Consider the following 24,680-nt stretch of genomic DNA (forward strand, 5'->3'; position numbering starts at 1 on the left):
TTGAATTAGCGCTTCGGGTTTCTTTGGTTATATACCCAGAAGTGGAATCACTGGGTCATAAGGCAGTTCCATTTTTAAGTTTTAGAATAACCTCCATACTGTTGCCACAGTAGCTGCAGCAATCTGCGTGCCCACCAACAGTGCGTGAGGGTTCTCTTTTCTCCACATCCTCACTAACACTTGTCATGTGTGCATTTATTGAGGATAGCCATTCTGACAGGTATGAGGGGATCTCATTGTGGTTTTAATATGCATTTCTCTGATGATTAGAGATGTTGGTCATCTTTTCATATGTCTATTGGCCACCTGTATGTCTTCTTTGGAGAAGTGTCTGTTCAGGTCCTTTGCCCATTTTGTAATTGGGTTGTTTGTTCTTCTGGTGTTGTTTGAGTTCTTTATAAATTTAGTATTTTAATCCCTCATCAGATATATCATTGGTGAATATGTTCTCCCATTCAGTGAGTTGACTTTTCATTCTGTTGATGGTTTCCTTTGCTGTGTAAAAACTTTTTTGTTTGATGTCCCATCTGTTTATGTTTTCTTTTGTTTCCCTTGCTTGAGGAGATACTGCTAGGGGAAATGGTCGGGATTTTACTGCCTGTGTTTTCTTTTAGGATTTTTATGGTTTTGAGTTTTACACTTAAGTCTTTAATCCATTTTGAGTTTATTCTTGTGCATGGTGGAAGAAGGTGGTATAGTTTAATTTTTATGAATATATCTGTCCAATTTTCCCAAGAACATTTATTGAATAGACTGTCTTTACCCTACTGTATATTCTTGCCTCTTTTGTCAAATATTAATTGGTCATATCATATTTTTGGGCTCTCTATTCTGTTCCATTGATCTATATGTTTGTTTTTATGCCAGTACCATGCTGTTTTGACTACTATACTCTTGTAGTACAGTTTGATATCAAGGTAGCATGATTCCTCTGACTTTGTTCTCCTTTCTTAAGATTGTTGTGTCTTTTGGGGTCTTTTGTGGCTCCATATAGATTTTTTGCATTATTTGTTCTAGTTCTGTGAAATATGCCATTGGTATTTTGATAGGAATTGCATTCAGTCTATAGATTGCTTTGGGTAGTGTGGACATTTTAACATTGTATTGTAACAATGTTAGTTTTTCTTATCCAGGAGCACAATGTATGTTTCCATTTATTTGTATCTTGTTTGATTTTTTTCTTCAGTGCAGGTCTTTTACCTCCTTGGTTAAATTTATTCCTAGGTATTTTATTTTCTTGATTCAGTTGTAAATGAGATTGTTTTCTTAGTTTTCCTTTCTGATAGTTTGTTATTGGTGTATAAACGTGCAACTGATTTCTGGATATTTGTTTTGAATACTGCTACTTTACTGAATGTATTAGTTCTCTTAGTTTTCTGGTGGAATCTTTAGGGTTCTCTATACATAGTTTCATGTCATCTGTAAATAATGACAGTTCTCCTTCTCCCTTTCTGATTCAGATGCCTTTGCAGATTGTCCAATATGTTGGCATACAGTTGCTTGTAGTGATTTTTGCTTTTAATAATTATTATGTAGCAGAGGTTAAAAATCTGGAAAGATTATAAGGGAGAACCTCCCCAGTTGATGGGTATCACCTGAGCTGGGCCCCAAGGCCCTATGTTCCCCTCTTTTATAAAAAAGATTTTATTTTTAGACAGAGGGGAAGGAAGGGAGAAACAGAGGTAGAGAAACACTGACATAAGAGAAGCATCCACCAGCTGCCTCCAGCAGGCACCCCTACAAGGAACTGAACTTGCAAGGCAGGCATGTGCCCTGACCAGGAAAAAAACCAGAGGCCTTTTGCTTTGTGGGATGATGTCCAGCCAACTGAGCCACAAGGCTCAGTTGTGGTCAGGGCTGATCTCCCTTTTAAGGGTTTCTGTCGGTCACTCCAACCACTGGGTCCCTATGCCTTTCAGCCAGCCTGTTTTCCAGTCTTTTTCCTACAAAACTGCTCAGCCTTGGACTTCTCTGGTTCTTTCCCTGTGTGTTGAATGAAGTAGCTGCAAGGGAGGGTTAAGTTTCAAGTGCACCTTGTACTTGACTGCAGAGAAATGAGGATTGAGGATGAATTCTTGAATAGGTGTTGGGAACAGAAGCACAGATGGGAGAGGCGGAAGGAAGACAGGGAAGAGATGAGGACATGACATCCTTTGATGAGTATACCTCATCTCATTTATTATTAAAACAACCCCTGGGGTGGGGTCTTATTCCAGTTGTACAGAGGATGAAATAGGTTCAGAAGGGTCAAGTAACTTGTGCAAGGTCACAGGTGTTACTCAGCAGAGGTGGGATTCAAATGAAGCCTTCCCATTTAACTGCAGCTGTCTTTCCCTGTGTCACGCATGGAGTTGGTATGCTTGGGCACCACCAGAAGGGTGAGGCGGGCTTCAAGGTCTCATGCCAGGAGAACCAGCAGGAGGACTCAAGAAACAGGAAAAGGCAAGAGGTGGCTGCTGCTGGGGCTGGGCAGTGGGTTACTTCAGTTATCTGTTTGGTTCGGTGGGAAGATAGGCTTGGATTGTCTGATTAGTGGCATCCAGTTCAGGGTACTAGTTTAAACCCAGTCGTGTATCCTGAGGACGACTGTGAAGGGAAGGGGCTCTTCCGGGCTACAGGGGCTTGAATCTAGGAGGGCTGCAACTAATCTTCTTGAACTCCTTAATAATTCTTTTACATCATATAGCCTGACCTTCTTACTGTGTTCTGATGGGTCACCTGAGAAGCGAATATGTAAAGATATATTATATATGAAGATATTAAGTCAGGGAATGAGATGACTTGCATAAAGTCATCTGGTTTACTTATAGTAGAGCTCAAGAAGAAAGAGACAAATAGCTGTTTTCCTGCCTGTCCTACTTTTAGTAAGGCTTTTCCCAGCTCCCTGAAAAGCAGACCACACCCTATAAAATAGCCTGTTTGTGGTATTAGTTCATTTCCATTTTTATAGTTCTAAAGCTTGGGAGCCATTAAAATACCCAGTGGATAAGGATGCCCATTGTTTACCGCTGGCCGAAGCAGAGTAGAAATAATCAGTTCAAAGGGAACAACGGTTGGGTCTGTGCATTTTTATGTTCTATTTTAATCATTCAGACACGGATTTTGAGCATCCTGATATAAAAGACATTTTGGATCATGCATTACATTTTTTAAAAAAATAGCTAAGTAATTTTTAATCAGAGAGTTGCCATTGTAAAGAATTTCTAGAACTCAGGTAATTAACCAAATTAATGCATATATCTAAAATCTTTCAGAATTATAAAGAAAATGCCATATGATGACATATCTGGATGGGGTATTTCAACTAGATTTTTCTCTCCCTGTGTTATTGTCCTTATGTAGAATTATGAAGGAGTTCATACAAAGATGACAATTTTAAAATATGAATAAATAAATAAATTAGGAAACCAAACAATCTCATTTATGGGAGAAAAGCAGATCTTTCTAATTATCTGATGAGATAGAATTCTTTTCCTAATGAAAGACCCAATTTTAATTTTGTATGAGATCAGCATTGCTAAGAACCAGTTTGTAAGAGTTGTGTGTTAAATGCATAAAAAATTTCTATAGAAAATGGAACTTTAAAATATGCCATTTACAAAGTATTATGTCACTTTCACTGTGGTAAAACAGCTTCCAGTGGGTAACAAGTTTAACTAGATATTTTTTTAGCTCCGACTTCATTTCTAATTTGAGAGGATTGTATAGTAATTTTTATCATGCGTCATTAGAAACACAATTTGTTAGAACAAAGCCTGTTGTGTAAGTATAATTACATCTTCCTGTGTGATTAAATGAGGGCTGTATTGGGGCTTTTCTCAGCCATGGCAGCTGTAGCCAACCGAGTTCAGCCCATAAAAGAATTCTTGTGACTGGCTGGTACCAGTTGTTTGTGGAACAGTCTGTGGGAGTGATATTCATGAATGCTCTGGAAAGGAAATATTCCCAGTCCAAATGGTTTATCCCTTGTTTTCTCCACTTTATTGTGGTCAGACTATTTGTACAAGCAGGCCAAGTAAAGTGGGAGCTCTGAGTCTTTTGTTGTGGTTGGAACATAACTTAGCATTCATCTGTTTGGGCTGCTCGTCTTATAAATGGGGAAACTGAGGCTTAGGGAGCAGCTGAAGGGTCAGGCTACCAACCTTTAAGCCTTTTTTGCTCATATACTTCTATCTGAACACTGCCATGTATATGAGTACATTAATTTATAAATTTATACACCTTGGTGCAATTTAATATATATTACTTTTCAAAGTACATATGAATTTTTAAAAGATTTTATTTATTTATTTATTTATTTATTTATTTATTTATAGGAGAAAGGAGAGACAGAAACATCAGTGTGTGGTTGCCTCTCACCTGTCCCCCATTTGGGACCTGGCCTGCAACCCAGGCATGTGCCCTGACTGGAAATTGAACCAGCAATCCTTTAGTTCACAGCCCGTGCTCAATCTGCTGAGCTACACCAGCCAGGTCAAAGTACATATGAATTTTAAAAACATAAATACTCAAACTAATATTTAATGAGAGAAAAAAGGAAATAGATGATTGGATATTTTCTTTCCACACCCCAAAGATCATTGATATGTGCACCCTACTTTGGAAACCACTGATTTAGTTCATTCAGGTTGAAAGAAAATAAAAGAAAAATAAAAAAGAAATTTGCAATTGAGGAAAGAGAGAATCTGTAGAGAATGTTGAAGATTTGGGGCTTGGGGAAGGCCCTGGGACACTTACTGACTGTGTGTATCTAAGTTAATCCGAATTAGTACATAGTGACTCCCTCTTCTATGTTGGTTCCTCTCTATACAGGAGTTTGTTTAGGCAGGGAGCAGTGTAGCTGACTCCTATAGCACATCAAATAGGAAAAAATGGCTTGAGTAAGTCGGTCAGGGAGGTGTAGAAGTCAGGACTCCTTCAGAGTGACAGAAATGTAACTAAAACCAAATTTCACAAAATAGGTGGATCCAGAAACTCGGTGTCATCACAATTCCATTGCACTGTTTTTCAACTCCTAGTGATGAGCCCTCTCTGCTAGAGGAGAGGCATGACTGCCAACGGCCCTAACTCCTATCAACCCTGGTTAGCAACTCCAAAGAGACAGCATTTCTCTCTGAATGTTGCATTTTCATCCCAGGGATGACTGACTGGTCGACCCAATCTAGGTCATGTGTACCGTGGCCCATTAGGTGGGCCACTGTGCTGGGCCATCCAGCTTTACCCCATGGAAAGTGGGCCAGAAAGGTCCTCAAAGCTGAGGGGAGACACTTAGGAAAAAGGGGAAGGGGGTGGGATCTGCACATTTCCAAACAATGTATTTTCATGCTAGCAGAGCTCACCCATGTTAGGTTCTAGAGGTATTCAAAATATATTTACAACAAAAAACAATCCAAAACACATTTGATTCTCAATCTTTGCTATTGGCTCAAGCGAAGTGCTTATTATAACATTTAGAAATGTGTTGCTATAAAATGACAACTGGACCTCCTTCATTCGTCAAAGTGCAGCCTTTTAAAGAGGTTTTTTGTAGAATGAGCAAATCTGCTTCCGATTTTAGTTCATCCAGTGACACACAGGCTTTTTGGACCAATTATTACCAGACCTTGAGATAAATCACCTCCTGCTCGCCATTAGTACTTGAAGGATTATCGGCCTCAAAGATTTACGTGCAGATTAATTGGGGAGTGTACCTTAGATTGCTGTGTTTAGAACCCCAGTCGTCCTGCAGATCATTTTCATTAGTGCTTTATTCAGAATTCTTTAGCCTTATATAATACTGCCATCGCAGGGAAATCTGAGTGATCCTTTTCTTTATTTCTCTGTGGTTTGGCCTCTGCCTGGCTGCCACCCTTACCCCCCACCTAGAGTTTAGCAGTTCTGGCTAGGGATCACAGAGCATCCAAAAGCACAGCGGCTTCCAGCTTCCAGTGTTGCAGATTACTTCAGCTGCTTCAGCTGAACAGTGACGCAAATTTGCAAGACCTTGTCGTGCGAGGGAGAGACAAGATGAGGTACAAAAAATACATGGCTATTCTGGAAGCAGCAGTTGGTATCACCCCTCTTAACAAAAGAGAACTTCTGCCTGAAAGCCGAAGACACGTGAACCTTTGGCAGCACCCTGGGTAAGCAGAGGAGGCCAGAAGGAAGGTGCGTGGTGGGTGTTTGGGGGCCCGGATGGAGAAGAGGGTCATCTCTGTCTCAAGGGCAGTAACTGTTGAGTTCTTCATCGGGAACTTGGCAGCTACGGTCTTCCCACACGGATTTAAAAAACAGCCAGTAATGAAATTAATGGTAATTATAACTCTCGAAAATTCCTGGTGTAATAGTCTAGAGCTGATTTTTACATGCAGATATTTTAATATTCTGATTTAGAAAAATTTTCCAGGGTCTAGCAATGTAAATGTGCCTTTTTTTTTTTTCTACAACCCAAGTATTTCTCTGACTACGGTGTATGTGTAGACTGTGTTTCAGGTAAATGCTCTTCTTGAAACAGCAGTTTTTATGTTACATCTTTTTCTAAAGCCCCGCTGTTTTAGCCCGTTGAAGAAGGGTTTAGACGTTCTTTTCTTCATGATTAGAGGCCTCTGTCCTGACTTTTCCCCAGAAGCCCCTCTCTTCTCCATTACACATGGAGGAGAAGCTTACTTTAAGGTGCCTGCATGGCAGTATTTTTAGGGGCTGAATTTAATTTTCAAAACTGAGTGAGCCACACATTGGCACCTGCCCAAGGATCAACTCAAGGAATCTGTGTAACTAATAATATTTCTTTTTAAGAAGTAGAAAGTCACTACTTTAAATAAGTCATATGTACAATTTACATTTATTATGGAAGAGTTAGAAAATACAGAAAAATAAGGGGGGCAATCACCCATAGCCCAATATCCCTAATGGTAATTACTGTAATTATTTAGGTTCTCAACTGGGGTGTGGGGGTGTGGTGGCGGCGAAGGGATTTGCACCCCAGAGGACATTTGCCAGTGTCTGGGCACATTTTTGTTACAACTTAAGGGGGCCTGTCTACTGGTGTGTGGTAGGTAGAGGCCAGAGATCTTAAAATGGACAAGCCCCCTACTACAAAGAATTATCCGGCCCAAAATGTCAATAGTGCTGCTATTGAGACATGTGATTTAGGTAGGTTTTCCCCCCCATCTGTCAAAGGTAGTTTTTATTAGAAATAAATGACATATTTCTTTCAGAAATTTTAGGAATGCTTTAGAATGGAATCCCAGACAGCTGCAGCATCATTACTACTGTTATTGTCCTGTTACTGTTGTCTTACAAAGTGAAAGGAGCCCCGGCTGGCGTGGCTCAGTGGACTGCATGCCCGCTGGGGAACTGAAAGGCTGCTGCTTGGATTCACTGTTGGGCGTGGGCCTGGGTTGCTGATTGGGTCCCCATGTGGGGGCGTGTGAGTGGCAGCTGATTGATGTATCTCTCGCACATCGATGTTTCTTTCCCTCTCTTTCTCCTTCACTTCCCCTTTCTCTGAAAATTGGTAAATAAAATCTTTAAAAAAATAATAAAATAAAAGGAGCCCTGGCTGGCATGTCTCTGTGGATTGAGTGCTGGCCTGCGAATGGCAAGGTTGCCAGTTCGATTCCCTGTCAGGCCATATGCCTGGGTTGCAGGCCAGGCCCCCAATTGGGGGTTTATGAGAGGCAACTAATAATGTATCTCTCGAATACTGATGTTTCTCTCCCTTTCTTTCTCCCTCTCTTCCCCTCTCTCTAAAAATAAATAAATAAAAACTATTTTTTAAAGATTTTATTTATTTATTTATTTTTAGAGAGTGGAAGGCAGGGAGAAAGAGAGAGAGAGAAACATCAATGTGTGGTGGCCTCCACTGGGGACGTGGCCTGTAACCCAGGCATGTGCCCTGATTGGGAATCGAACCTGGGATGCTTTGGTTCGCAGCCTGTGCTCAGTCCACTAAGCCACACCAGCCAGGACTAAACAAAATATTTTTAAAAGAGTAAAAGGAATTGTTTATATGTGTGGAGGGGACAAGAGACATATGGTGGCTCAGGGAGGGTCCATGTGGGTTAAAGTTCCTTACTGGGGACTATAGGAATCGTTGTGAGGATCAAATTGTGATTGTTCAAGTAGCCCCTAGAGATTGGGCATGCTATAACCCTGGACCTTTACCCTGGATTAATGCGATTAGAGCTGGAAGAATGTTTTGTCAGGGACGGTAAATAGATTTCATGCAGCACACCAAAGCCAGCTGATGTGTAGGCTGCTTAGAGTGTCAAGTCAGGGAGGACCCCCAGGCCAAGTCTGGCTTAGCAGGAAGGGAATGTGGCGATGGATGAAGACATATGATTGGAGAACCAGAGAGCTGCAACATGGGGCCTGTATACTTACCATTCCTTAGTTTTTGTTTAGCCTGCAAATTTTACAAGTGTGAAACTCAGCCTCATTTGAGTCATGGTCGAGGGCTTGGCCCCCAGACAACAGCTGGATGCTCTTGGTTTCTGGCTCAGAGTCATTCTTCAAGGGACTCTCCCTAACTAAACAAACTCACATGATTCAGATGGGTGGATTGACAATTATTCATTTCTGTTTGGAGATAACTTTTTCCAGCATTTTTAATGAGTAAGTGTCTTAGGTAGAACCATCTCTGCTTCTCTTCATTTCCTCAAGTCAAGCCAAACAGAAGTCCAATTATCCATTCCATCATGATCCTTATTAAGGGCAGGTGAATGTTCCTTTTTTTTTTTTTTTAAAGAGAACATTCCCTTAGCAGCACTTTGCCTCAGGACAACAAGGTCTTCCTTGTATTTGTAATACTTTGAAAGCACACAGACAAAATGTGTTTTGCTGATTCCCATATTGTTGGTTTGTTTGTTTGCTTGCTACTCCCTTGTCACCTGAAATAGCTTTCCTTTGGACATACTAATATCCTTCGCTAAGCTGGAAGTCACATCGCCCTTCTGGATATACTAGAATGGGTTATCTTCTGCTTTCATTTTACTAATCAGTTCTAGTCTTTCAGAGGCACCTTGGTATCTTATTTCTCAAGCTTGAATGTGCATAAGAATCAGTCTGTTAAAATGCAGATTTTAATTTTGTAGTTGTAGTGGGGCCTGAGATTCTGCATTTTAGTAAACTTCCAGGTGATGCTGTCAGCTCAGGTGAGCCCAGTGGATCAAATGATGCTAATGGTTCAGACCATGAAGCACACCTTGCAGAGCAAGCACCTAGAGGAATGCTTTTCATCACAGCCTTGACCTTGAACTTTATGATCTCCCTAAGGTCTTTGAGTCCCGATACCTCCCCTCCCTGCAGTTGTTAGAGATCTCTGTGGTGAGAAAGTAGACAGTTGGCAGAGGGGAGTCTGCCCATGAGCATTTCTGTTGGGCTGATGGAATAAATAGTAAAGCCAATATTTCTTCCAACAATACTATCTCTTTCATTCTTTTTAAGAAGTATTCTGATTACTACAATATGTAGTAAGTCCTCACTTAATATCACTGATAAGTTTTTGGAAACCGAAACTTTAAGCGAGACGATGAGTAACAAAACGGATTTTACCATAGGCTAATCGATATAAACAAGAGTTAAGTTCCTTTGGCATATTTCTGGTCACAAAACATTACCAGACTTGCCCTGGCTGGATGGCTTAGTTGGTTGGAGTGCCATTCTGTGCACAAATGGGTTGTAGTTTCAGTCCCTGGTCAGAACACATACCTAGGTTGCAGGTTATGGGAGACAGTGGATCGATGTTTCTCTCTCACATCTATGTTTCTCTGTCTCTTTGTCTCTCTCCCTGCTCCCTTTTTCTAAAAAAAAAAAAATTACCAGACTTCTCAATAATGACCCAAAACTCTTCTAATATTGTATTAAACATTGGAATAAATGTGAACTATACAGACATTTAAGAGAGACAAATAACAAGATAATTCTTTTCTAATGTGCTGGTTCTATTTCAGGGTCACTGGTGGCCACAGCCCCCCCAGCAACTTGGATTGCAAGGGCATCTTGTCCAGCACCCCACCCTGGACAGGACGCCCTTTCATCACAGGGTCACCCACACCCACATGCCCTCAGACTGGGACAATTGAGACATGCCATTCACCTTGCGTGCATATCTGTGGAATGTGGGAGGAAATGGAAGGAAACCAAAGTCCCCAGGGAAAACCCATGTAGACGTGGTGAGAACATGCGAACTCCAACAAACAGTGGCCCTGACTGGGGATTAATTTTTTTTAAAGATTTTATTTCTCTATTTTTAGAGAGAGGGGGAGGGAGGGAGAAAGAGAGAAAGAGAAATATTGATGTGTGAGAGGAACACCAATTGGTTGTCTCTCAAACGTACCCTGACTGGGGACTGAACCTGCAACCCAGGCTTGTGCCCTGATCTGAAATTAAACCAGTGACCCTTTGCTTTGTGGACAATGCCTAACCAACCAACCAAGCCACACTGGTAAGGGCAGAATCGATTTTTTAAAAAATCAACATAATAACAAAATCAAATTGAAAGAAATTACTTGCTTCAGGACCTGCTATCCTCTTAATATTGCATAGAATTCAACAGCAGCCACTTTTTCATTTTAAAATATAATTGGGGCCCTGGTCTGGTAGTGTCCTTCCCATAGTTGGTTAGAGCCTCCTTCCCATATGCCAGGGATGCAGGTTCGAACCCTGGTTTCAGGGCACACACAGGAATCAGCCAATGAAGCATAACTAAGAGGAGCGGCAAACCCATGTTTCTCCCTCTCTCCCCCTCTCTCTCGTCCCTGCCGGCACCCCACCTTCCTCTCTCAAGTTTAAAAAAAAGCAATTAGATGTTAGGTCATGATTCAGTTTTCAAAACATCCCGGAGTTCATTCGGTACCAACTTTCTTCTCCTTTTGTACTTTCTCTTGTTGTTTGCCAGCAGGGCTGTGCCTGGCCTCATACTCTGCAAACAGCACAGTCCCTTGATAAGCCCAGACCACCAGCTACCAACCAACTGGCTGAGTGTTGCAAGTTCCCAGGAAGCTCAGATTGAAGGATTTATAAACATGTGCATATTTACCCCACTGCCTGGTACATAGTAGGTGTGCAGCAAATATTTTCCCATGCTTCCCCCGTTTTAGTGTAGTCATAAATGAAGAAAAGAAATATGTAAACGAGAAATTGACACCCAAGCAGAAAAATACTGAGCTGCCTATGGATTTTCCTTATAAAGTTTTGTAGTTTTCTAGCTCTCATTCATGTTACCTGAGAGTAATTTTATGTATTTGTTAATTCTGTTGCAAACCAAGAATGTAATTGAGTTCTTACTGCCAAATGTTTTTTTTTCTTTTTTAAGACTTTTTTAAAAAGAAATTATTTATTTATTTTTAGAGAGAAGGGAAGGGAGGGAGAGAAGAAGAGAAACATGGATGTGAGAGGGAAACATCAATCGGTTGTCTCTTGCATGTGCCCCAGTCAGGGACCAAACCTACAGCCTGGGCCTGTGCCCTGGCCGGGAACCAAACCGGCAGCCTTCTGCCTTGAGGGATGACGTCCAACCGACTGAGCCACGCCGGTCAGGGTCCAAGTTTTTTCTTAATTAAAAAGTGACCCTAATCAGTAATGGTGTTCATTAGAAATTGCTGCTTGTTATTGGTGGTTTGTACACATGTCAAAAACCTCAGGAATATTATAAAAGAATGTTAAAATGAGTGTTGTAGAAGTACAAAAGATGGATTTAATTAAAAGCCAAGCAGTTTAATAAAAGAAGCATGATCTCTTTGGAGCTGATACCTTAAGAAAAATTTCATGTTAAGGCCAAAAGCATAACCAAGCCCATCTTGATTTGCTGGCCATGTATTTGTCTTTGGAAGTAATAAAAGAAACTGTGTATGGGGCGGGCTCTGATCCTGCTGCTTGCTCTGTAGGATGTCCAGATGGCCTCGCTTTAGCTGGTGCCTGTATTTCCTGCTGATCCTTGGAAAAGGGAAATGTGTCCCCTGCCTGTACAAATAAAATCGACATGATCTTTTATTTCTCTTTCGTGGCGTAGGGAGTGTTTTGCACACATGGCACAATGCCGCTTTGTCTAGCAAACAGAAGAGTGAGTACAGCAGTGGTGAGGTTCCACATTCTCCCTCCCACTGGAAGAGCCTCTGCAACTGCCCAGCGTGAGGCTGCAAGGGCAGCCCCAGCCCCAGCCCCAGCCCCAGCCCCAGCCCCAGCCCCGGAGTGAGCTGCCTTCCTCGTGCTGTTGGAAAGGCACGTGCAGGATTAATACAAATGCCCCGACGGGCTCTTTCTTGGATGTTCTTAGGATAAGGGGTCAAAAAGGAAAGTTTGCCATCTCTTCTACTTTCGGGCAAACCACACACATAAAGATGAACCAGTATTATAAATGCTGTGAAAAACGAATTCCCGTTTAGTTGAAAATGTTTTCTCTACAGTATAAAGCGGTAAATTTTATGTTAAGTGTATTTTATTACAATTAAGAAAAAAGTGTCCTCTAAATATTTTCTCACCTGCTGAGTATTTTCCTTTAACCTGAAAAGTGAATTCTTATAAGATCTTGTTCTTATGTTCAGGATGACCCACAGGTGGCGTGAGGATGCCCATTTCCACGTGGGCACTGGTTTTCTCCTGTTTTTAAAGACTGACAACATTGGGGGCAGCAATTCTGTTTTTAGATACAGATCTGAGAAGAATGGAAATGCCCACGTGAACACTTGTGCCTGATTGCTCATAGTAGCCAAATGTCCATCAGCTGATGAAGTGACAAATAAACTATGATATATCTATGCAATAGGATATTATTTGGCCATATAATGGAGCAAAGTTTTGCTACATGCTACAACACGAATGAAACTTGAAAATATTATGCTAAGTCAGAGAACCCAGGCACAAAAAATCATATATTATATGAGCTCATTTACATGAAACCTCCGGAAGAGGTATAAATCTATAGAGACAAAAATGATATTGGGGATTGCTCAGGGCCAGGATGTGAGGAGGAGAGGGAATTAGAGGGTGGTGGGTGATATCTAAGGGGCTTCTTTTTTGGAAATAGTGAAAATGCTCTAAAATGGGTTGTGTTGCTGGTTGGACAACTCTGTGAATATACTAAAAGCCACACTATAAACAGGTGAATTGTATAGTAGGTGAACTTCAGGGCATCTCTCAAGATCTCAAGAAGCCGGGAATGACCGTGTTGGAATTTTAACAACACTGTCTTTTCCAGGGTGCAGAGCACCACGTTGCTGTCCTCGCCCTGTGAGTGGGACTGGCACCCCAGCTGCAATTGCTGCTGCAGGCGCTCCCCGAAACACAGACTTCTGCTGGCGGACGGCTTGCTTCACCAGGTATTTGCTTTGTTTTGTTTTGTTTTGTTTTTCTTTGTCTCTCATCAATCTAGTAACAATCTTTCCTCCACCAAAATATGATGTAAATTATTTCATATCCTCGAGGTCATCAATGCCACCATTTTCAATGTTTCTAATAAAGATATTGCTTAATATCAAAGAAAGTGTAATTGTAACATCCTGTTTACCAAAGAACTGAAACATCTTGCCTGCATTTATGGTCCGAATTGATAGGTATAAGTTTAGGTGAATGTTAATTGAGATTCTTCCTGGCTAAAACATATTAAATTCAACTACCAAGGCCTACCAAGGTATTTTTTTGTCTGTGGTTACAGGTCATCCTGGTAGGTGATGTTTTTCCCATTGTCTTTGAGGTAGCAGAATTATGTGAAAGAAATCAGTCACACTGGCTTCTAAAGATTAATTACGAACAAGCTTTTAGTGAAAGATTAATAGTGAGTATTATCTATTTACTGATTCAGTTTTAAGTACGAATTAAATGAGATTTACAAGGTATTAAATTTTATTCTGGCAGATGCTGGGATGTATTTGTTCTTAGTTACACTTTAACCCCTGATTATAGACCGTCTATGATGGCTGCTGGAAGGCGGCTGGAATTTTTTTTCGTGCATTTGTTTCGTCATTCCTGCCTAAGTCCTTGCTGAGGTGGATTCCCGCCACATGTCAGAGCTGGAGTTTAGTGGAGTGTGAACGGCACACAGCTGTTCAGCTCCCCATGCTCCTGCCTTCTGATTTTGTGATTTGGGCACACGTCTTAATTTCTCCGAGCCTTCTTACAGATCGTTCATCTGTAACAAAGGAACGTTAACGTAAAGCTAAACAAGTTAACATACAGCAGGCACTGGGCACTTACCAAGGCCTTTCTTGGAGTCTAGTTGTCCAAATGGGGACATTCAAACGGGAAGGTCCTGGGTTTCCACCGATCCAACAGGGTGGGGCTTGGGTTTGTTTATGAGATGCTCTCTGTGGAGCTCTTCAAGGTTCCAGACACAGGCTCCAGATCCTAAGAGGTTTCTGAGTAGGACGTATTGACCGAGTCTGATGAGTAGAGGGACAGCACGGACTACGGCAGAGTGAGGTTGAAGCTGACACCGTCAGTTGGAGGGAAGGTGTTTTCTGACTCAAGCAGAATCCCTGACAGATACCTGCCTGGTTCTCATTTCCTGTTGGCCACCGCACGCCCTTCCACATCAGTTTGGTTCCCCAAGTCAGAGCCTGATTCCAAAGCTCTTTTATGTGTGAACACTGAAGGCTGCCTTTCTCAGATGCACTAGCCTCTGGCAGTGTTGGGTGGTGAGCATTTTTTCCAGAGCACCCCACATCGCCCTAGTTTCAGATCCAGCAAATATTTATTAAGAGCCTTTTATTTGCCAGGCACAGGTCAAGGTGCTTTCACCCATATCACCCACCTTGTTTATCCCCAGAACAACCCTGAGAGGATTACCAGCTCCCTTCTGCAACTAAGGAAACTGAGATTCCATGATGTTAAATGATTCCCCAAGATTGCACAACATCTGACTCCCAAGTTCAGTGAGAGTGCCATAATGCTAGCTGGTCTCTATACTTATTCGATAGAACTTAGAGATTGAACATCTAAACTCAGATAGTAAATGAGTTTTTCTCAAGAGCCAGTTCTGATCAATTGGTAGTGGCTGCCTGGAGTATGGATTCATAGGTCAAGGTTGTTGAGCAAGAATGTTGGGATCCGTTAGCAATGCTGGGTGGGCATGGGTAGAGGAGGATGCCTAAGAAGCTGCCCTTGACCTGAGGTTTCTGATCATTAGCCTTTACCTGTCCTGCCCTCCTTTTCAATCTTGGGGCCTGGGGAGCAATATTTGCCTGGCGTTGGTTTCTTGATACTTCAGGGGGCTTTACAACCACTTTTGTGACATGGAAAAATCATCTCCACCTCCTTGCCTTCGGGAAGGATGCTAAGAGTTTGGGCCAGGTGTGCAAAGAGAGGAGAAGCAACTCGTGGGGAAGAGACTGGACATCAAAGGGCGTAGAGATGCTGCACTAGGCTGGAAGAAAAGTTTTGTGTTTGTGATGAGAACTCCATTGCAATTCCAGTATTAACGATGAAAGCTTATTGCAGAGACTCACTTCCTAGACATGGATTCTCACTGTGAGGCAACTTAGGTACCTTAGAGTTAGCACCAAGTCATCCCATAGCATACACTTATAAAAAGTGAGTTGTAACTGAAAGTATAAAACTTTTATTTCTGTGCACCCGAGAGCCCCTCCGCAGCCTTCTCTCCCATAGGGGCTCCTTCATCTGTAGTGATGCTTGAGGAGCTCACACAGCAGCCAAAGCTCCTCATATTGAATGAGAGAAACCCAGAACAGTAGTTCTTAAACACATCAGAATCACCTGGAAGGTTTATTAAAAAAACAGATTCCTGGGTTCCAACCCTAGAGTTTCTGCTTCAGTCAGTCTGGGCTGAGGTGCAGGAATTTGCGTTTCCTCCAAGTCCGCAACAGGCTGACACTTCTGGTGTCCAGACCGCATTTTGAGAACCACTAACATTGAACAGCTGCTTTGGAGCATGGGCTTGTTTGTAGACGGTGCGTGTGGCCAGTTTCCTTTGCTGTGGTGAAGAGATTTTTCTTCAACATTTAATGAGCATCTCACACAGCACTGCCTGAGGGAAATTGAGAGGAATATAAAGGCTTCTCCTGGGCGACATGGACTCTAATTTGGAATCAGTAATTGCATTACTGTGTGGAAAGGGCTGCACTCACCCCTGACAGTGCATGTGAGCAGAAGGCCTTAGGCAGTGACCAAGTGCGGGGAGGCCTCCTGCGGGAGGTGATATTTGAGAGGAATCTTGAGGGTGGGACATTGTGGGCCAGGTGTGCAAAGAGAGGAGAAGCAACTTGTGGGGAAGAGACTGGACATCAAAGGGCCTAGAGATGCTGCACTAGGCTGGAAGAAAAGTTTTGTGTTTGTGGTGAGAACTCCATTGCAATTCCAGTATTAATGATGAAAGCTTTATGTTATTTGTTTTTATTATCACCTGAGGGCATGCCCATTGATGTCAGGGAGAAGGGGAAGGGTGGGAGAGAGAGAGGAAGAGAAAAATCAATGTGAGAGAGAAACATTGATCGCTTGCCTCCTCTATGCTCCCTGACTGGGGACCAAACCCATAACCCAGCCATGCGCCTTAACTGGGGATTGAACCCACAGCCTTTCAATTGATGGGATGATGCCCAACCAACTGACCCACACTGACCAGGGCGAAAGCTTTATGTTTATTGGGGTGCTGTTATAATATGGTTGGTGCTGTGCTAAACATTTTACCCGTGTTGTCTTTATTTCATTCTTATACCTACCTTCTGAGGTGTCTGTCCGACTGTAATTCCAATCTGTACTTGTTTTCTAGGATTGCAATATAAAAGTACCTCAAACTGGGTAGCTTAAACAATAGAAATTTATTGTTTTAGTTCCGGAGGTTAGAAGTCTGATACCAAGTTGTTGGTTCCTTCTGAAGGCTGTGGGGGAAGTGTCTCTTCCAGCCTCTGTCCTTGGCGTGTAGATGGCCGCCTTCCCTCTGAGTGTCTCACTGGGTCTAAATTTCCCCTTTGCATAAAGACACCAGTCATTCCAGATTAGGGACCACCCTAAAGACACCACTTGAACTTGATTACCTTTGTAAAGAAAAGACCCTATCTCCAAATAAGGTCACATTCTGAGGTGCTGGGTGTTAGGACTTCAACATATTAATTTTTAAAAAAAGATTTTATTTATTTGTTTTTAGAGAGGGCAGGGAGGGAGATAGAGATAGAGGTAAAGAGAGAGAGAGAGAGAGAGAGAGAGAGAGAGAGAGAGAGAGAGGGAGAGAAACATCAATGTGCAGTTGCTGGGGGTTCTGGCTTGCAACCCAGGAATGTACCCTGGCTGGGTATCGAACCTGGGACACTTTGGTTCCCAGCCCACGCTCAATCCACGGAGCTACGCCAGCCAGGGCTCTTCATAGTTTTTGATCTTCTTCAGTTTCTTAGATAAGTCCCTTTAACATTTCATATAATAAGGGCTTGGTGACTATGAACTCCTTTAACTTGACCTTATCTGGGAAGCACTTTATCTGCCCTTCCATTCTAAATGATAGCTTTGCTGGATAGTCAACATATTAATTTTGAGGATCACAATACTACACATAACACCATTTTACAGATGAAGAAATGGAATCTCAGAGAGTTTAGATAAGCTGCCCAAATCTTATAGCCATTAGTCAGAACCATGTAAACTGGCCATTTTTATGGGTCAAAAACAGTCAAATAGTGGCAATGTCATAGGTTAAATGCAAGAAGTAGAAGAACTGAGACTTTTTGAAACGCAGGTCTGTCTGACTTCATAGCTGTGCTCTTTTACCCAGTGCGTTACTGGCTTCTGGCATTTTCTTTGTTACTTCAGTGTTTTCTCATGGTTCGCTGGGAAAAGCAGTGGTGTGGAGATTGGTGGACCAAGCTGCTAGCTAGCCTGTTAGTTTGAGGCTCATGAGTTTCTGAATAAGGTATTCTTATATTACACTTTTCTCTCTTACATGTTTAAGAAGACTATGGTGGCTGGTGATGTGGTTCAATGGATCGGGCACCAGCCTGCAAACCAAAGGGTCACTGGTTCGATTCCAGTCAGGGTTGAGGGCTGGATCCCCCGTTGGGGGTGTGTGAGAGGCAACCGATCCATGTATCTTTTACACATTGATGTTTCTCTCCTTCTCTTTCTCCCTCCTTTCCTTTCTTTCTAAAAGTAAATAAAATCTAAAAAATAAAATAAAATATAAAGAAGACTGTGGGAAATTATGAAATGTTTAAACTTCATGAAAGAAATGGGCTATATTTTTTCAAGATGATGTTCCATTTTCCTATTAAAATATTAAAAGCCTATAAATACACAGGTTATCTGAGTATAGATGATAAATATCCTATTCTTTCTTTTTTAAAAGATTTTATTTATTTATTGTTAGAGAGAGGAGGGAGGGGGAGGGAGAAAGAGAGGGAGAGAAACATCAATGTGTGGTTGCCTCTTGAGCACCCCCTACTGGGGACCTGGCCCACAACCCAGGCATGTGTCCTGATTGGGAACCGAACCAGTGACCCTTTGGTTCATAGGTCAGTGCTCAGTCCACTGAGCCACACCAGCCAGGGCTATGGATGTTCTATTCTTAATTGCCTTTTCAAACCAACCTAAGTGTTATTAAAAATATGTTAGCCTTGCACTTGTATTATAAATACATTTACTGGGGTGTTTTTCAGCATTCAACAACTTAATTTCTAGCCAGAGGGAGTTTAGACAAGTGGTTTTGTCAGGACTCACACAAAAATTCCATATTTCCTTTGTAAGTATTTAAAATAAAAGAGCATCACTTCAAACACTTGTCTATAAAGACTTTGTCATTTTAGCAATTCTAGCAGACTTTCACCATGAGAAATTGGCACACAATTTAAGTGGAAGAAAAATAAAAGTAGAATGAGTTTATTCTTACTTCCGAATGTTTTTGTTACAGTCTAACATGTTTTCCAAACAAAAATTAGAGTGCATGGCTTACTCATGAAATCAACAAGACGAGCGTCAGCCCCCAGGCCTATCTCTGGAAATCGGAGATGTCTCAGCATTTTAAGTGTAGCACACAGATGAGTAACACTCAAAAGCTAGCTTCTGAAACATGAATGTAATTACATTCCTGCATGTTGAAGACAATCCAGAACCTCAGAATTAAAAGATGACTAGGGGATTGCAATTCTCCCTGCTTATTTTCCTTACCACCACCCGCCCTTCTCTTCAACACCTTTCCCTCCACCTATGCCAGTCACTTCAGGGTCCAGTGATTGGTCTCGGGTACCTTGTGGGCTCGGCACTGCACTACCTGAGCAAATCCCTGTGGTGCCCAGCACTTCCCTGGCTGGGAGGTGCGGTCTGATTTGCAGTCAACTGGCACAGTGCTGAGCGGCTGCCTGTGCTGGGTGCCTGGGGCTGGGGCTGGGGCTAGGGCTGGGTGGGGAAGCCTGTGTGATTCCCATGTAACCAGATAAAACTGAGGTAAAGAATTTGCAAGTAGCTTCTGGTTGGGATGGGTGTCATCATTGGAGCCCTGCTTTTAGTACGTTATCACATTTTTATCTGTTGAGTTGGTGACAGCAGTTTTCAATTCAGCTGAATTTTTAATTTGTTTTCAGGTAATCTAGTTGTATAGTGAGATTAGACAAAACACCTTGGACAGGATTTCCCCACCTAATCATAATTATAGTGCTATGTGAAATAATTATTGATTTTGGAGAACATGTAATTATTTTATTATTATTAGTGTTTGAGATTGGTATTGTAATATAATTATTGATATTCAAAAACTCAAAATAATTATATGATTATTTTTACTTCAGATGTAAGTCTGGTTACTAAAATAACTCTGCCAAACCCACGTTGAAAGAGGCTCCATAGTATGTTAAAGTTAAATTTGTCTCTCTCTTTTTTTTTAAGATTTTATTTATTTATTTTTAGAGAGAGAAGGGAGGGAGATAGAGAGAGAGAGAGAAACATCAATGTGCAGTTGCTGGGGGCCATGGCCTGCAACCCATGCATGTACCCTGACTGGGAATCGAACCTGCGACACTTTGGTTCGCAGCCTGCACTCAATCCACTGAGCTACGCCAGCCAGGGCTAAATTTGTCTCTTCTGATAGCTTTAGCTCAGCAGAATACACACAGTAAGAAAAAGGGACACTTTCTGCAGATTGAGAATAAGAATCAAAATACTTTATCAACTAGAAGATGGCTCTAGCAGAGGCAGATAGCTAGGATTTCTTCAGAAAAATAATAGAAAATGCTTTATGTGATTTAGTGCGCAGAATGTAAATCTCAGAGAGCTCTAAATCTCTTGGAAATAAATCTTGATGGATTTATTTAAAAACTTAGATAATAACTTTAAGAGTCAGAAAAAGCTGAAAGCCCCATACATTCCCGAAATTGAATGAACGTTTTCACTCTTGTGTTAATCTCAGCCTCACATCCCAGGTTAGCGAAGAGTTGGGCGTACCTTCTGTGAGCCCAGTTTTATTCCTTGTGGCTCCACACCCTGCTTGCTTCTCTAGGAGTGATGCAGATAAGCTTCATGCATCTTGGCCCCCAAGGTCATGGCCAGGCAAGCTTTCCCAGACGTCATGGGACACAGACACTCAGAGCCCAAAATCAGCTGGCCCACTTGCACCATTTGTTCATTTATTTCAACATGAAAACACACAACAGGAAGCAAGGAGAAGTGAACTAGAGCACATGAATACAGTTAGGCTGGGATCCGAATCAGGTACAAGGTCCACACTTGCGGGAGCCTGTGCCTGCAGCATTCGCCTGCCCTGTGTCTCTGCGGCGTCTGCTTTCCGGGACGAGGGTGCGCTCACAAAGACCAGAGTTGAGGTGGGACGAGGGTCTCAGCAGATAGAAGGTATCTGAGGCCAACCCATGCTTGCTCTGTGGGAGGAATGCAGGGCAAGAATGCCTGGCCGATAGCTCACTGGCAATCTGTGTTTTATCTGTGTTTCAGCACAGAGGATATTTGGGGCTAGCTTTGGATGTATTGAGTGTCACCAATGGGTGACCAATTTAGGGATGACATAGCTGTCAATATGGAGGTAACATGAGCTGAGCTTTATAGAATATTAATATTTTATTAAATAGAAAATATTTATTATTAACAATAAAATAATACGTTATATAATATTTTATATTGATATATCTAAAATAAAATTATACATGAAATGTTTATTAAATTAAGTGTATTTTATTAACTATGCTTACTATTTAAGAGTCACTTTCTCCCTCTCTATTTCTGTTTTTAAGTGATGCTGCTCTCATTTGTTTCATTCTTTTCATCTATATTTAACTCACAAATGCCCAGGTTGTTTATCTTTAACACATCTTACAGTTACTAATTTACTATCTGCACTAGATACATCTTATAAATTTGGCCTAAGTCTCACGAGCTACTTGCTTCCTCATTATCACTGCAAAATAAACCCTAGGAATTTCATTCATCTGACTTTTTTCTTGTCCCCTATACCAGTTGTAAAAAGAAACTTAAATACAAGAATTTATTTAGCAGGGTACAGTACTACATTCATACAAGTGGAATATTATGCAGGTAAAGATGACGATACAGCTCTGTATATTGCCGTGAAAAAATAGTCAAGCAAAATTCTGATGGAGGATAACAGTTAGAGAAAGAGCGTGTCAGGCACAGCCCGAGTGTATGATGCTGTGTACGATATCTACATGCTCACCTGCTTGGGGAGATGCCTGGAAGGATGCTCCCCCAGTTGCTAACAGGAGTTTGCTCTGGATAGTGACGTCTTAATTGCATTTTGCTACATTTTTATGATCTACTGTATGGTTTGGGTAAATGAACAAGTATCATCTATATAAAAGTGATTGAAATCTAAATTATATGTATGTACAAATATATGTAAATAAACCTAACAAAAAGAATCGGAGGACTAGACGTTTTCTTTTTTAAGCCAAAGACAACATTTTGCAGATAGAATTACTTTCTGACCTTCAAAATATTTTACTTCCCTTCAAAATGGCAATCTTTCTGTCTCGTGCCAGAGAATCTTAACATGGATTCTTCAGCTGAATTTCCCAAACCTCCCTCATAACACGACTCATCTGAGGGTGAATGCTAAAAATGTCAATTCCTCAGGCCCCTTTCACACCCACTGAATCCGAATCTCAGGGGACTGGTCTTGGATGCGTCAGGTGGTTCAGATCATCAGAGACATTTAGGGCTCCGTCCTATAGAAACAGACGTGCTGCCAGCCACACTCTCCATGCCTATCGAACGCCTCCTGGAAGTGCCCTGTCCGGGCCCAGCCTCCTTTGTTTTAAGAGGCCGTGCTAATTTGCATGGCAACCCTGGAATACTGTCTGTTTGCAGCATTTTTCTAAGGCCCCTTTCAGCTCTGAGACTTCTCTGAAAAGCTAGGAGACTCACTCTTCAACAACTTTAATCTGTGTCCATCAGGGATACTGAATTCTTAGGGTTAGAGGATCCTGGTGATATGTTTCTTTTCAAGCAATTCAGGTGTTGCCAGAGGTTGTGCAGGTTTCTCTGGAGGACTGTGTGCCTCATGCAGACAGTCCCCTGGGCCTCTCTCACCTCAGGTTCCCTCCCACACCTGGGAGGGGAGGGCCTTTTTACTTAGTGAAAATTCGATCTTACTATGTGTTTTTTTTAACAGGTACTTATTTACGGAGAGGGAGCTCTGAAATCCAGGTAGATCCCAGAATCACATTTGAATCAAGGGTTCTAACTTACCAGCTCATGGGCTGGAGGCAAATGACATCTGTGGTATTTACCTTTATAATGTTGCACAGGAGGAGATTCACAAACACGATGCCACAGCATTGTTCAAGTGCTGTGTCCGCAAAAACCCTCTTGAGTTCTGTTAAAAGGAGCCAAAGGGTGCCCTGGCTTGGTAGCTTGATTGGTTAGATCATCATCCTAGTGCACCAAGGTTATGGGTTCGATCCCTGTCAGGACACATATAAGAATCAACCAGTGAGTTCATAAGTAAGTGGAACAAGTCAATGTTTTGCCCCCTTCCTCTCTTTCTCTAAAATCCATTAACTGAATCAAAGGGAAGCAACAGTAACAAACACCCCCCTCCACGCCATGCAGTTGTCTCACAGTGAACACAGGGGCCAGAGAGCAGTGATGGGAAGGGGCTTTGGATCCGACAGACCCAAGTTTGGCTTCTCATCCACCATCTCTCATCTCTAAAGTGGGATGGTAGTAGCAAACCGGCAGGGGCATTGTCAGGATTTGCATTAAATGAGCTCGCCCTGACTAGTGTGGCTCAGTGGGTTGGGTGCTGGCCCTCAGGGTGAAAGTTCACCTGTTCGATTCCTGGTCAGGACACGTGCTTGGGCTGTGGGTTCAGTCCCTGGTTGGGGTGTGTGTGAGAGGCAAACCGATCAATGTTTCTCTCTCACATCGATGTTTCGCTCCCTCTCTTTCCCTTTTCTAAAAATAAATAAATAACATCTGTAAAAAATGAGCTAAAAGAGTACTTGAAAGCTTTTGGCACATAACATTGATTTCATTGATCATCGTTTATCAACATCTTTTTTCTTAATGAAGGGCTAAGACGTGGAGTCTGTGCCCAAAAGAGTATGGGTTTCATATAGTCTGCAGTGCAAGCATTAGTACAATTATAAAAGCTGTGGAAACACGGAGCACAGTGCTTCTGAGGACCCAGGGCAGCCTGCGAAGGGCAGAGCTCTCTCCCTAGCAGGTCTTGTCTACACTGGACTGTGCTCCAAAAGGTGCAGTCAGCTTTTCCAACCAGAACTCCCCCCATCACCAGTCCAGGGCCTCCTCAGACTCATAATCCATACAGCACACAGCTGACTCTGAATTGCACAGCTAAGTTTTTGTCAGCTTTGTGGCCAGCTAACCCCATCGTGTGCCCAGAAACACCATGGAGAGGATGCTGGGTTTGGGATTTGGGCCATTGGTGGGGAGAGGAGAGGGTGAATGGAAGGCACCATCCATTGAGAATTGAGAACATTCTCTCCCTCTAAGCCTGATCGCTTTGTTTTTATCACTTTTGCACTTACTCTAACTTCTTTTCATTGTAGTGCTAATAACAGCCATGCCAATGTATTACCAATATAGTAGTAGTAGTAGCAACAGCAATAATAATAATAATAATAATAATAATAATAGTGAAGTTAAAAAGAGTGAGATGTGGGTAACAGGCTCCTTTGCTTGTTTGGGATACTCCCTTCCTGCTGGAGTCCCTCTAGGGTTCTCATGCTCTCAGCAGACCACCCACTGGCCCCGTCTTCTCACACCTTTGCTCTGTGCTCTCAAATGATTGTTCCTCAGTAAACAAAACATTCTGCTGGACTCTGTGTCTTTGCTTTAACTTAAACTTGGTTCTCTCCTGAGGGCACTGCTTCCTGGTAGCCCCCTCAAGGGGTGCTTCCTTCGTTAAATGGAAAGAGAAATCTAAGCAGGAGCTGGCTCTGTGGTCCAGGCAGGGTGCTCAAACCAAGGCTCTGGGACAGAAAGGAGCTTGGCAGGGTGTCAACCGCAGCAGCCATGAAGAAAGGCCAGTGTGGCTCCAGCAAGTAAGTTTGGGAGAGCGGAGGAAGAGTTGAGGATGGAGAAGGCGGCAAGGTCAGCTCATGCAGGATTTAGAGGCAGTATTAGCACAGGTGGCTATTACAAAATACCACAGCCTGGGTGACTTAAACAGACATTTTGCCCTGTACAATTACGGAGGCTGAGAAATCCGAGATCAAGGTGCTGGTTCTTTTTGGGGGCCCACTTCCTGGCTTGTGGACAGCTGCCTTCCTGCTCTG

At 42.2% G+C, this 24,680-nt stretch overlaps 1 protein-coding gene across 6 annotated transcripts in view; it reads left to right on the forward strand.

Moving 5' to 3' along the window:
- The window catches only part of TJP2 (tight junction protein 2), a 119,720-nt gene that overhangs the window by 14,520 nt on the left and 80,520 nt on the right, over positions 1 to 24,680 (forward strand). For 3 of the 6 annotated variants that reach the window (XM_028509476.2, XM_028509457.2, XM_036021733.1), the window contains exon 2: positions 13,178 to 13,298. Coding sequence is in view for 3 of the 6 variants with exons in the window: in XM_036021731.1 (XP_035877624.1) it covers positions 6,007 to 6,122; positions 13,178 to 13,298 (237 nt within the window). In the remaining 3 variants the exon portion in view is untranslated. Of the gene's footprint in view, positions 1 to 5,825; positions 6,123 to 13,177; positions 13,299 to 24,680 lie in introns of those variants that run through there. The other 3 variants (XM_036021731.1, XM_036021730.1, XM_036021729.1) reach the window with 3 other exon arrangements.

Source organism: Phyllostomus discolor, chromosome 3 (genome assembly GCF_004126475.2).
Source record: "Phyllostomus discolor isolate MPI-MPIP mPhyDis1 chromosome 3, mPhyDis1.pri.v3, whole genome shotgun sequence".
Lineage (NCBI taxonomy): Eukaryota > Metazoa > Chordata > Mammalia > Chiroptera > Phyllostomidae > Phyllostomus > Phyllostomus discolor.